At 42.0% G+C, this 15,063-nt stretch overlaps 1 protein-coding gene across 3 annotated transcripts in view; it reads left to right on the forward strand.

Moving 5' to 3' along the window:
- Positions 1-15,063, forward strand: part of ift81 (intraflagellar transport 81 homolog) — a 44,125-nt gene that overhangs the window by 6,828 nt on the left and 22,234 nt on the right. For all 3 annotated transcript variants that reach the window (XM_079517371.1, XM_079517372.1, XM_079517373.1), the window contains exons 8-10: positions 1,525-1,688; positions 4,415-4,510; positions 8,340-8,486. In XM_079517371.1, coding sequence (XP_079373497.1) covers positions 1,525-1,688; positions 4,415-4,510; positions 8,340-8,486 — 407 coding nt within the window. The remainder of the gene's footprint in view (positions 1-1,524; positions 1,689-4,414; positions 4,511-8,339; positions 8,487-15,063) is intronic.

Below are 15,063 nucleotides of genomic sequence, written 5' to 3' on the forward strand. Positions count from 1 at the left end.
CTTTTGAAATAACGGGAGGGAAAAATAATCACAAGCGTGTGAAGTCAAGCCCAGATTATTTGGGGGCATGTTTGATGTTCTCATGTCCGGGAAAAAAATGAAATCATAAATGTATTACAAGAGGCATTTATTATATCAGCGAGATGACGTCTCACGTTGTCATTTGCTGCCCTAGACAAACTTTGTAGTCCATATACTTGGCTGGCACAAATTACATCATAACTTACTCTAAACGAGCATTAAAGTCCATAGAGTTGGTTGGGGACTGGACATTTATACTTAGGCAAACATTAAAAGTCCATGGAGAAAAAAAGGGGATATTTTTCAATAGCTAAAGCATAACATAATGCTAACACCAAAAGGGGTTCCCGCCCAAAATGGGTTAAGGCCCTGTACTTAATACTGATCTTTTGAAGGGCTCTAATGAGGCTTATCTGATGTGGAGTCTTCTGTGCCGCGAGTCTCATCTGGCGGCTGCACCTTTCAGCCTTTCAGAGATTTACACGTTCCCAAAAAAGACCTTTTGCGAAAACAGCCTGAGATGATCATCTCAGTGAGATCATCTTTTATCACAGTTCGTAATGCGTCATAATCGCATTGTGAGCTTTTAGGTGAGCTATTTTTGAAGTTATTTAATTTGTGCCTACAATGACATGCCCAAAATTGGATCATGTCAGGTTGAAAGAGGTGAAAAGAAAAATGACAGAAAAAACATTAACATCCAAATAAAGATTCCACATGGTGGCAGGCCCGGTTCTTCCTACAGGCCGACGAAGCAACGGCTTCGAGCGCCATGGGGGAGGGGCGGCAAAAAAAGGGGCGGCAAAAAAAAAAAAACACTTTTTTTAGTGTCTCCTCAATTTTTGGGAAAAATCCTGCTTGGGGCGCCAGATTGCTCAGGACCGGCTCTGCATGGTGGTGATCCCAATGCTGTGTATATTGTATAATGACTTGGAGTGATACACAGCTGTTGATCTTTTGTTTTATTCCACTGAGCAACCGGAACAGGTGCGTGAGCTCTGTACTCATTGTGCTTCCAAAGCCCCATAAGACTTTGTTTAACCCAATCAAAAGGCCATGATGTTGAAACACTCCTGTAGTGGCAAACTTCCTCTTTAAGTTTGCACACTTAAATGTAGCAGTCTATGGCTAGGGCAAAAGCTTGACGCACAAAAGGAGTTCTTCACAGTATTGTACAAAAAAAGGTTCTTTACTTTGATCAAAAAAACAATACAAAAACGTATTTCCTTTCTGTGTGTGTATGTGTGGTCAAAAACTGTGTTGCTCCAAAGCTGCTTCACTTCACACTGCCAGACAATATGAGTTGCTAATCAACATGGCAAGGAGCATCCCATTGGCTAAGGCTCATTAATACAATTAACTCAGAACCCACAGAGCTGCATTTAATTCTACAGGTCATGTTAACCTCCTAATATCACACAGGTGCATTGGATAGGACTCGTTAACCCCCACTATGGCTCTTACAACTCCGTCTCTCTCTCTCTCTCTCTCTCTCTCTCTCAGGCCTAATGAAGAGGCTAGAGGAGGAGATGAAGATCAACTCCTACATGGTCTCTGACAAGCTTCCCAAGGAGCTGGAGAGCAAGAGACGCACCGTGCAGTACCTGCAGAAAGTACTGTCTGAGCCCGCCATGGGGCAGGACGAGCTCCGTGAATTGGACGGCAAGGTTTGATTGATTGATTGAAATATTTATTATTAACAGTTTGCAGAATTACAGTACATTTCAAGCACAAACTCAATACAAAGACTGTTAACTGAGTGAGTGGACGACCCAATTAAGCATTACACTTGTTTACAAGAGGGTCCACCATGTTCAATTCATCAAAACATTTAGAGACGTACAAATAGACACTTCTATATAGTCAAAGAACAGAACAGATCATGAATTCATCATAAAGGAGGTAAAAAGGGAAAAGAAACATATACAGTGAGGCGAAAGGGGGGGTGGGGGGTGATTCAGATTTTACGGGGGCCAGTTTCGAATTGCAGCCGTCCGTAGGTGCCCTTTGAGAGCGGTTTTGAAGGAGTCAAGGGATTCGCATGTCTTAATGACTGTTGGTAGACTAACGGTGTTGATTCCGTCGACTAAAACCAAGGCAAAAAAATGTCCCGTCGACTACCTTTTTTTTCACCGACGACAACTAAATGGAAACTACATGAAAACTAAGCTAAGATGACTAAAACTTAAGACTACATATACTGAGAATTTCGTCAGGCAAAATACAAACTAGACTAAAATGTTAGGAAAGGAACTCGTGGTCAAGAGATCCAGTAGAAGTCATTTTACACTTGCTGAACATAGCTGATCTACAAGCTTGTAGATCGGCTATTTTCAGCCAGTGTAAAATCAGTCATTGCGACGGCATCAATGCCCACCAAAATACATTTTAGTCGACTAAATCAACTGTAGATTTAGTCGACTAAAATGTTATATTTAGTCGACTAAAACTAGACCTAACACTAAAACATTCCAGGTGACTAAAATGTGACTGAAACCAAATGAAAACTATTCAAGAGACTATTGACTAAGACTAAAATCAAAATTTGCTGCCAAAAACAACACTGGTTAACTAATCTAGAGAGACGCGATCCTGTGGAATTCACCCTTTTGTCAAGTCCTGCCCGTGGTCGTGTCCCTCTTCGCGGTCGATGGTTGCCGTTTCGTGGGTTGGACGCTAGTCGTAAATCCTCTCTCTCCATCCACTACCATTGAAATAAGTTGTTTTTCAGTTGCTTCGTAAAGAGCACCGAAGTCCTGACGTAACTCGCTCATCCCTTCGATTCCCCTGGTTCACAGAAGTAATTTCTCTATGGAGAATAACATGGGCTCTTCTTAATATCGTCTACTATAAGCGTTGTGGTCCAAAAATAAACAAGCTGTCTCTGCGTTATTGTCGAGGAGGTGTCTCTGTATCGTTTGCAACAGGCAGTCACTCATATATGATACAGTCTGTTTCTAGCGAAAATGTAACTAATTCAGCAGCAGTAACATTAGCGTTTTCTCTCAGTCTCAGATTCTTCATATCCATGTGAGTGAAACGGTCGGGGTGACATGTTTATTTTTCAAACACTGTTTTATATGAGGCGATCTAAAATCCCCTCTATGGGGATTACAATACAAATAAAAAGTACACGAACCTGTGGATTTGCGCCCTCTACCGATATTGACGTCAGACTTCGGTGCTCTGTAGATATTCTGTGCAATCAATTATTATTTTAAACGTGTTGTCGGTGAAAAGGAACATCACGGGTGAAGCACGATGACTGCAGGGCATATCGTGTTTGTCTTTATTTTTATTTTTTCTACAAAGAATGGTGAATAGAGGGTATGTGCATGCTTAAAGTGAATGGCACATCGAGTGGCACATCGAGTGGCAAAGCAACATGCAATGTGAGTTTAACATTGTTTAATGTTGTTTAATGCAATCAGATAGGACTTTTCTGTGTGGATGTATGGGCTGTCAAGGCCAGAAAGTAGTTTTTTGCCACTCAGTAGGCATTCCTGCATAACTTCCGGGTTTGATGATGATGTCACGCGCATACTTTCTATTGCGAGAGTGGTTGCCTATCTGTTGGGAATATCGTTCAATTAGCCCATTTTGGGCGGGAACCCCTTTTGGTGTTAGCATTATGTTATGCTTTAGCTATTGAAAAATAGCAGATCTACAAGCTCGTAGCGCGCCACCGAGTGGCGCGCTACGACCTTGTAGGTCTGCTATTTTTTGAAAAATCGATCGAACGACTGACATAGAAACATAGCTTTTTCAGAAAACTGTCAGGATGTAGAAGACATTTTTAGAATCTGATCTCGGGTCAAAATGGGTTAGAAGAGTTGATCTGGGTAATATCACGTCAATGTATAGTTTGTATACAGTCCAATCCGAGGAGGGCAGAAAGCGCACAAATCTAATTCCTCTGGAAGAGTTCCGAATCCCAGGGCCAATCGGAGGGGAGAATAGAGAGTTGTTGCACGATTTTTAAAGGTTTGCGCTGGAGCGCAATAACAATGGTCTGCGTGCCTATAGGCAATGCACACCTGCAACTAATGATATACAGTACATGGTTGAAGGAAACAATAGCTGTAAAACGATGCACACGCACGCACACACACTAACACACACGCGCACACACACTAACACACACACACACACACACACGATTGTATTCACCCAGAGCCTGAGTAAACCTCGTTGTAGAAGTATTTTGATGGATCAGAGCTAACGTTTTTTTTTTCTGCTTTTGAAGTGCATGGTATAGCTGTGGACAAAAAGTACCCGGAAAGACCGTGATTGTATTATCTTACAGTCAACGTCCGTGTATCATGTTCAAAATGTCGTGTATGGGTTTTGTCCCTGATTTCTTTCTTCGTAATAACATCCCCCCCCCCTCCAGATCAAAGACGCCAACGCCCGGATAAACCAGCTAATTGAAAAGAGGATGATGAGAAACGACCCCATGGACGACAAGCTGACCCTCTTCAGACAGCAGGTGATGCCTAGTCCATTCCCCATCCTTTTTAATCGATTCACCAACATGATTCTATTCTCCCCAGCGGGTCCCCTCCCTCGCGATCATGTCATTCCCGTCTGTATGTCTTGGCCCCTGATGTGAGACCAGGTGCGTTCCGTTTAGATGATTGATTCAGCGTGACACTAACCGCTGAGAGCTGGTTTATTGTTCCGTTCTGGGCGGGAACCCCCTTTTGGTGTTTTAAGCATTATGTTGTACTTTTAGCTATTGAAGAATAGCAGACCTACAAGCCGCGCTTACGAGCTTGTAGGTCTGCTATTTTTGAAAAAATCGTGAAAATGTGGCTCAAATGTTTGAATGTATTCTTTCAGAGCGAACGTTTTTAACTCAAATCTTTGCTTCTGGGTGGGGGGGGGGTCTCTGGAACAACATATTTCAGAAAACTGTCAGGATTTAGAAGGCATTTGTAGAATCGATCTCAGGTCTAAATAGGTTATTTATGGTCAAATATTTCACTGTGTGGCCTTTTTCTTTCTTTTTTTGCCGTGTGTTTCTGCTATTAGCCTAGTAGCCAAAAAGTGAACCCGGACATGTTGAGTACACCAACGTTTTATGTTAGAAATGTTTAGTATGGGTCCCCAGCATGTAGAAACTGCCGGATGCTAACTTGCATATGTTGAGCAATTTTCATAATTGGCATAATATGTGACCATACCATTAACAACCTATAGAAGGCAAAATATTCAAAATTTCATCATGCTTTATTGCGAACGCAGTGATTGCGAACGCAGTGAGCATTTACTATGAGACCCAGCAGATCACGTCTGTGTGTGTGTCTGTGTGTGTGTCTGTCTGTGTGTCACGCTGTAACACCACCCGCCCACCACCAGAGGGCGCAGCTGTATCACACACAAAAACACACACACACACACACATGCACGCACGCACGCACAGTACTAGAGACTGACATTTTGTCGGGACTCCCGCGGGTCACGGGATTCCCGCGGGATTCCCGCGGGATGGGATTAATATTTGTATTAATCCCGTGATCGTGACGGGACGGGAATGAAAATCAACAGGAGCGTGCAGGAGCGGGATTGACATCGATGTAGTCATCTTTCTGTGAGCCAACTACATTACCCATAATCCAGCAGTGCTAGTGCTTCCACAACACAAACAGTCAAACACCTCCTCCAATTGCAAACCAGTCGGGCTGGACGTCTTATAAAGTTTTATATGAAGACATCGTAATGCGGCCGTGTATGATTCTGCATCGCGCCGGTGCCGTGATTTAATCGATTATTTATAGCCAGATCATCCTGATGCATTTGTTTCCCCTGGCAGTGGCAACGTTGCAACTTTCAATTGTGATGCTATGTTAGCTACATGCTAACGCTGTTACAGCTCTCTGAACAGCTGTTCTGTTCTGAGCGAATGTTCTACAATACATCGTCTCCTTTCTTTCTCCCAACCGAGTCGCATACACCAGTGGTTCCCAAACATTTTCATGTCAAGGACCCCTAAATTGACATTTATTAGCCCGCAGACCCCCATTTGAAAAGATGCCAGGGGCATAAGAGAAGATTTGTATTACGGTTCTAGCTGTGATTCTCAACCATTTTATTTTCAAGGACCCCCAGTTTGACATGCATTAGTCTATGGACCCCCATTGAATGGCATTTTTATCGCTGGGACCCCCAATTTATATTGTAAAATCAATGTTAATTTAACTCTGAGTGTACAAATGGAACAACATTTGGTTCCATTTGTACACTCCCATAACATAATTTGTTACAGACCCATAATGGTCCATTTGGTTCCAAACTATTAATTAGCTGGGGACCCCCTGGAACTCTCTCAAGGACCCCTGGGGACCACTGCCATACACATAGACTTGTACACTGAATAATTAATCATATAGAGTTAAATTGACACTGAGGTTTTTTTTTTTATCTTAATTGACAAAGCACTTGTTAACTGTTAAGCTTTAAGTTCTGTTCAGGGAAAAACCGTATAGGACTTAAATGAAGTGTCAGAACTGTATTTGGTAGTCAAAGTTAAATCCAACATTGCCCACTTTATTTATTTTAATTTTATTGGTAGGCTATCTGTCTTGAGAAGCCAGAAGTGATAGATAGATAGGCCTATAGATAGATAGATGGATAGATGGATAGATGGATCGATCAATCAATTGCCTTTCCTAATGACTAACATAAAAAAAAAAAAAAAAAAAAACAGGAGCGGGATGGGAGCGGGAGTAATTTCGAGTGGGAGCGGGATGGGATCAGGAGTCATTCTACAGGAGTGGGACAGGACAGGATTTTTTTTTAAACTCTGGCCCAGGATTGGGACAGGACAGGATTTTTTCTGTGGGAGTGGGACAGGACAGGAGTGAAAATCCACTCCCGTGTCAGTCTCTAACGCACACACACACACACGCACGCACGCACGCACGCACGCACGCACACACACACACACACACACACAAAAAACTTAACTTAAAAAAAAACTTAACTTAAAAAAAAACTTAACTTAAAAAAAAACTTATCTTAAAAAAAAAACGTAAAAAGGAAAAACGCACACACACAAAAAACTTAACTTAAAAACAACTTAACTTAAAAAAAAAACTTAAAGGAAAAACGCACACCCACAAAAAACTTAACTTAAAAAAAAACTTAACTTAAAAAAAAACTTGAAAGAAAAAACTTTTAAAAAAAAAACCTAAAAAAGAAACACGCACGCACACATACACACACTAAAAAAATAACTTGAAAAAACATTTAATTTAAAAAAACTTAACTTAAAAAAAACCTTAAAAAGTAATTTATTCTAATTGTTGTTATTGCAATTTACGAGCTGCGTTCGCTTCCCGCGTTTGCGCGTCTTACTTGTCTAGCATGTAATGTGTCAAACTAGGGGGTTTTCATGATGCTGTATCCATTCCAAGCATTAGTTTTGCAAAAAAAACACTCATTGGGCTTAAAACGGCCATGCCCACTTGCCCAAATGTGCTGACATCATCAATTTGTGATGACGGCATTGGCCGTTTTTAGCCCAATGAGTGTTTTTTTGCAAAACTAATGCTTGGAATGGATTCAGCATCATGCAAACCCCCTAGTTTGACATGTCACATGCTACATAAAGCATGATGAAATTTTGAATATTTTGCCTTCTATAGGTTGTAATTGGTATGGTCACATATTATGCCAATTATGAAAATTGCTCAACATATGCAAGTTAGCATCAGGCAGTTTCTACATGCTGGGGACCCATACTAAACATTTCTAACATAAAATCTTGGTGTACTCAACATGTCCGGGTTCACAATGGGGCTCTATGGGCTGGCTACTAGACAGTATAGGAAGCCGGCCTGCTAACATAAGCCGGCGGATGTATCCGATGTCTCTCATGTTTCACATTTTGTCAAACTCCCACCGGGCGTTGTGTTTGTTTACGTAAGCAATGACGTTTCAACGTTTCATGTCTGGTCCAAGAAGTCCTTGAAGGCGTTGATTATTTTCCATTCTCCCTCATTGTCCTGTTTGTTTGTTTTTTAAAGATATTCTTGGGGCTTTTTGCCTTTATTGATAGTTGTACAGTAGGTAGACAGGAAACGGAGAGAGATGGGGGGACGGGGGACGTGGGGGGGACACAGCAAAGTTCGTCAGGATCGGAACTCGAACCCGCGACACGCTGTCATGCCGGATTACCAGCCGAGGTTGCCCGGACCGCTGTAAGCACAGGCCGTCCAGTTCGTCGTCGTGAGTTACAAATATGTATCAGGTGACGCAAATTAATCTCTGATCCATGTTCATATATACCGTCTGCTGTAATTGGACTCTCTCAGGCCTCCATCATCATTCGCAAGAAGGAGGCGAAGGCAGAGGAACTGCAGGAGGCGAGGGAGGAACTGGCGGCAGGAGAGAGAGAGATGAGCCAGCGGAACAGCCAGGCACGAGGTCAGGACGGAGACGAGGTCATCCGCGGGGACGAGGTACGCACGCACGTACGCACACACACACGCACGCACACACACACACACACACACACACACACACACACACACACACACACACACACACACACACACACACACACACACACACACACACACACACACACACACACACACACAACTGGACAGAGTGCAACGCTGTGCTATTATTGGTACCTGTCATTCAGGCCTGACGTCGAAATAAAAAAAAAATCTTCTAAATCCTCCAGTTTTTTGAAATAAATATTTTCACGATTTTTCAAAAATAGCAGACCTACAAGCTCGTATGAGCTTGTAGATCTGCTATTTTTCAATAGCTAAATTATAACGTAATGTTTAAAACACCAAAAGGGGTTCCCGCCCAGAATGGGTTAAACGCTCACCGTGTAAATCATGTTTTATCACACGGAACTAAAAACGGAAAGATTCAACATCGTTCTTTATTTATTTGTTTAAGCGTCTGTTTATTAGGGTTTTTGAGTGGTGCAGCCGCTCCAATAGAGCACCGAAGTCCTGACGTCACTGTCAGTAGAGGGCGTCAGTCCCCAGGTTCATGTATTTTTTTATTTGCATTGTAATCTCCATAGGGGGATTTTAGATCGCCTCATATAAGAACTGTGTTTGAAAAATAAACCGATCAATCCCGGCCTTTTCACTCATATGGATATGAAGCATCGACTGAAGGTGGAAATGTACAAATATACCCAAAGAGTAACAAAATAAGCGTTAGAAACGAGCCAAACAACCCAGAGACTACATTTCCGGGTAGGCGGGTGGCTGCATCTGCCCGTCGCACAACAGAAACTGAATGTTAATTACTTTTATTTATTTTATTTTATTGATATTTAATGTTTCGTGGTTAGTACGAGTCGAGTCACCATCAGCTGAGCTTACGTCAACGAGGAATCTCAGGAACGCTGTGTTGACAGCTGGGCATGACGTATATTAGCAGCGACATTGCCTTCATATGTAGTTTTAAGGCTTTTGCGGCCACATTAATTCCATTTTCTCCAGAAACTGGCTGTATCAAATATGAATGGAAATCATTAACGACGCACAGCCACTCCCCTGACAGAAAGGCCGGGGTGGTCGGTTTATTTTTCAAACACAGTTCTTATATGAAGCGACCTAAAATCCCCCTATGGAGATTACAATGCAAATAAAACAATACATGAACCTGGGGACTGACGCCCTCTACTGAAAGTGACGTCAGACTTCGGTGCTCTATGCACAGCAATGTGTGTCCCGACCCTATGTCTGTCTGTCTTTTCCGGGTACCAACCATAGAGTATTAAAAGGATAGAGACTGAACCGGAGCGATAACCCCCCCTCCCCCCGCTATTCATGTCAGTGGAAGTTGCTCAGTGGCGTTTTGAAGCACCCGGAAGAACCGTCTACTTTCCGCATTTCTTCGATTTGGACACCAAAAGTTAATGCGGAAGTGCAAACGTTACGAGCGCTCAATGTTAAATCCCAGCTGCACGGGGTTTCCTCGTCATAACTCCACGGGTCCGCCTGCAGTCCCACCTCTTACCACTAGGGCCCAGTGCTTCAAACGTTGGAGAGCCTCACTGGGGGCTTGGTACCAACAGGTGACAAAGTGGCACTGTTGAGCTTCACACTGCACAGGTGCATGATGGGAAGCTGAGTTTTTTCGCAGCCATTATGTCGCACACACAGTACAGTACAGTACAGTACAGTACAGTACAGTACAGTACAGTACAGTACAGTACCACTCAGTTCAGACGGGTCTGATTTTTATTTACGTTCAGGGCATTTCAAAAATATCAAATACAATTTAACAGATAAATAAATATACCACAAACAAAACGGTACAAGAAAAATCCCAAGCAACATCACAATCAATCGTAACAAACACTCTTCATACTATGAAGAAGTAACTGACACTGCAGCATAACATTGCATTCACTCACTTCAGTCCATCAAGCAATGTCAATAATGGACGACCAGATCTTCTGAAATAGGCGTTCCCTTTTTGGTGAAGGCGAATCTAATTCTTTCTAAGGTGCAACCAACATCGTTCCTTTATAACTGAACATCTGTTATTTTCATTGAGCGATACAATATGTCCGGCTTGACGTTAGTGAACAGTAACACTAGCAGATTTGTGAACCCACGGTGAACGAGAGAGAGAGTCTATTTCTGCTCTCGTGTAAACACAGAGGGGCACGCTGTCTAATGGAACTCATCCTTTCCCCCCTGCTCTCCCTCCCATTCCCATGCGCAGCTATAAAAAGAAACACAGCGGAGAATACCCAGGACAAGGAACAGAGCTGGACAAACTGTTTGAAATGTTGGCTTTTCATAACCCAACCTTTTAACCCATTTTGGGCGGGAACCCCTTTTGGTGTTTTAAACATTATGTTATAATTTAGCTATTGAAAAATAGCAGATCTACAAGTTCATAGCGCGCCACCGAGTGGCGCGCTATGAGCTTGTAGGTCTGCTATTAAAAAAAAAGAAAAGAAAAAAGTGCCTCAAATATTTCCGAAAATTGTCATGATTTAGAAAACTTTTTTTATTTATTTCGACGTCAGGCCTGAATGGGATAAGTGTAATCAATCTTCCGATTCAGTTTAGCTTCAGCAAAATGTCCCCGAGCAGACAGCTGTGTAAATGCCTCTTCTGTGCACGAAGACGGAACTGCATTCCATTATCCCATTTAGGCCTGACCTCAAAAATTAAAAAAAAAATCTTCTAAATCCTCCAGTTTTCTGAAATAAATATTTTCACGATTTTTACAGAAATAGCAGATCTACAAGCTCGTAGCGCGACCACTCGGTGGCGCGCTATGAGCTTGTAGATCTGCTATTTTTCAATAGCTAAATTATAACATAATGTTTAAAACGTCAAAAGGGGTTCCCGCCCCAAAATGGGTTATGAGACATCCACTGTTTGTGGGGGAAAGGGACACTTTTTTGCTCTCGTACTTTGTGTAGCATGATAAATGGCTTACGTTCAAGGTTACTTTATTTTGTCTCCCGAGGTAGGACTTTGTCTTAGCCACGCACTGCAGCATGTATAAATATACAATACATGACATTACAATACAAGACATATATATATATATATATATATGTTTTTTTTTTTTGTTTTTTTTATGTGGGAAGTCAATTAATACAATTAACAACAACAACAATAATAATAATATATTACAAAATCGTTGCTTATAATTACATGCCCAAATAGGTACACGAGGTTGAAAGTGACGTCTGCGATGGCCAATCAATGTCTAACCTATTTTGTATAACACAAACGGATATGGTATGCTCCGAAACGTCTGTCCACTGTACTGTTCTGTTGATTTGTTACTTTTTAAAGGTTTTTTTTCAAGTAAAAATCTAGCAAAAAACTTAAGTCAAGGCAGTTTTTTCCTTTTGTATTATTTTTGTCTCCACCAGGCCAAAGGCATGGGGAGAGAGTATGTTTTGCACTCCGTCCGTGTGTGTGTCCGTCCGTGTGTCCTTCTGTCCGTCCGTTACCAGCTAATCTCCGGCACCGTTAACCCAGTCGATGCCAAACTTTGCACACACACTCCCTGGATGCCAACGATGAACCTCTGCCCCGCATTTTCCAGAACGGCCTGTTATAGCGCCACCATGAGGCAGCTTTTCACATTGTTTACCTAAAACTGCACCGATCTGCGTGAAACGTTGCATGCACACTCCCTAGAGGCCAAGGACAAACCTTTGACCTGCATTTTCCACATCTGCCTTTTATAGCGCCACCAGGAGGCCGAATTTTGTAAAACACATTTTTGGATATTACTCCTCCAGATTCTGTCCAAAAAACTCAAAAATCGTTACACAGTATCTCTATGGTCATGTGCTCAAGTCGGATCTGTCCGATATTTCATATTCCATCCTAATTGGCTATAATTGGCTTTCACAGTTTGCAAGATTGCCCCGTTTTGAACAAAAGCCTCAAATCATGAACGCAGCATGCAATTTACGTCAAATCTTTCACACATTTTCTTACTAGGCTGAGGAATATATCCCACCCTTTTCACATTGGCCTGTTATAGCGCCACCAACAGGTTGATTTTTGCAAAACACATTTTTGGAACAAAATGCCTCAAATCATCCAATTGCCATCAAAGGCAAACATATTACTTATTTATATTACTCCTAAACATTTTGCCAAACATCTCACACAGTCCTATCCTCCTGGTGGAGACCTGTGCCCAGAAGGGCACTTTTTCTAGTTATTATATATTTTTGGAGGATCATGTATGAGAGTCGGTCTACTTTTCTCTTTGCTTTGTCTTTAATATAAATATGGGGTCTTTTTTTGGGGGCTTAGTTTAGACAGTTTTTGGGTTAGACCAGTCATTAGTCCTACAACTACAACCCATCTCAAACCCTCACCCTAAACCTAACCTCCCACGGGGCAGCACACCTAAACCTAACCTTAACCCACGTCTAACCAAAATCTTTGAATATATATATTCTTTCCCAGTGGATGCTTTTAAACTCAAATCTGGAACAGCATATTTTGAGATTGGGGTCCGGGGGGCCAATTACATAATAATTCGGGGGGTCCTTGACATGAAATAGTTTGAGAACCACATGGGGTTTTTCAGAAAACTGCCATGATTTAGAAGACATAAATTCTTTTTTAGAATCAGTTCTCCGGTGTAAATGGGATAAACGGGTCCGTAATAGCCAGGGTTGCTGATGGATGGATGGATGGCTGGCTGAGAGGTTTTATGACCAAAATAGCAGATCTACAAGATCATAGCGCGCCACCGAGTGGCGCGCTACGAGCTTGTAGGTCTGCTATTTTTGAAAAATCAAAGACCGACATACATAGCTTTTTTTATGACCAGGTGCTTCACATGCACTGTGATTCCACGTGGGGTGGTGAGAGCTGCTGAAGCATGGCAGTTCCTAGCACGATGTCTGAAATAGCAACGACTTATTCCCTGCTCGCTCGCTCGCGCGCGCGTGTGTGTGTGTGTGGGAGGAGGTTGGAAGGTTCCCATTAGCTACTACTGTACTATGTATCAGTGCTGATTTCGTCGACTAATACTACGACGAAAAACTGTTCGTCGACTACCTTTTTTCACTGACAAAAACTAAATGGAAACTGAATGAAAACGAAGCTACGATGACGAAAACTAGAGACTAAATATGTTAATACTTTCAGCGCCATTGCCGACGATTAAAGTCAATTGAAGCCTAATTTTGATACTGACGCTTAACGTCATTGCCGACGGCCTTCGGCAATTGCGCTTTTATGGCGCGTTTGATTGCTCGAGCCATAATGCTATTCACGTTAGCCGGTTAGCTAGCTGTGTTGTTAGCACAGCACTGGATCGCCCATCTTAGATCGTCGTCGCCATAATAATCCATTCTATCCATTTCTTTCAATCGCCTGTATCTCCTATTCCTTGTCCCAGATGGCATTTTGGTCAAAACAGCGTTTCTTTGACGGCACAGATATGACGATCTGGAGCTCTGCAGAGCTCCGGTCTGGCTTCAGATGGTAAACAAGGCCTGTCCGCTCCGTGTAGTTTCCTAGGTTATGACTACTGCTCATGGACCGGAAATGGCGGCTTTTCAAAATAATAATAAATGATAGCGGCCTAAGTGGTAACAATTTCGTCATAAAAACTTGTTGGAAAGGGAGTAATGGAGAAGAGATCCAGTTAGTATAAGTCATTTTACACTTGGTTGCGCGTGCTGAAAATAGCCGATCTACAAGCTGCGACACGTTGTGAGCTTGTAGATCGGCTATTGTCAGCACGCGTAAAATCAGTCGTTACGGCGGCATCATGGCCCGCCAAAATACATTTTAGTCGACTAAATCAACTGTAGATTTAGTCGACTAAAATCGTATGATATTTAGTCGACTAAAACATTCCGGGTGGCTAAAATGTGACTGAAACTAAATGAAAACTATTCAAGAGACTATGACTAAAACTCTAAATCAACACTGAAGCATGGCAGTCGTAGCATGATGTCTGAAATAGCAACGACTTTCTCCCTGCTTGCTCGCTCGCTCGCGCGCGTGCGTGCGTGCGTGCGTGTGTGTGTGTAGGAGGAGGTCGGAAGGTTGCCATCAGCTACTGTACTATGTATGCACTATTGATTTCAGTCGTGGATTTTCTGCTTTACATACATAGGTTGTAGAAAGACCGACTGGCTGATGAGGAGATGGAAACAAGAAATGAGAAAGAGAATAGTTGGATTCAAAGCAATGATGCCGCACACATTTCTATTATCGTCGCCTCCTTAAACGAATGGCCTAAGTTTTTTTTTTTTTTTGAAGGTTAAAAAAAATAAAAATAAAATAGAAATATCCAAAACAAAACGTGGTATTTCTTAATCATTTCACCAAAAATGTTTATAACAATTTATGTCTATTAATATATAAATAACGTATGATTAAAATGAATTAAATAGGATTAAACCTTAGACTTAGGCCAATTTACTTACTCCTGATGACATCACAAAACCATTGACTTAGGCCAAAGAATTGCCTATTTTGGCCTAAGTATATAAATTACTTAGGCCATTAGTTTAAGAAGGTGACAATATGTGCTTTATTTTGC

The sequence above is a fragment of the Electrona antarctica genome, assembly GCF_951216825.1.
Source record: "Electrona antarctica genome assembly, chromosome: 12".
NCBI classification, from domain to species: domain Eukaryota; kingdom Metazoa; phylum Chordata; class Actinopteri; order Myctophiformes; family Myctophidae; genus Electrona; species Electrona antarctica.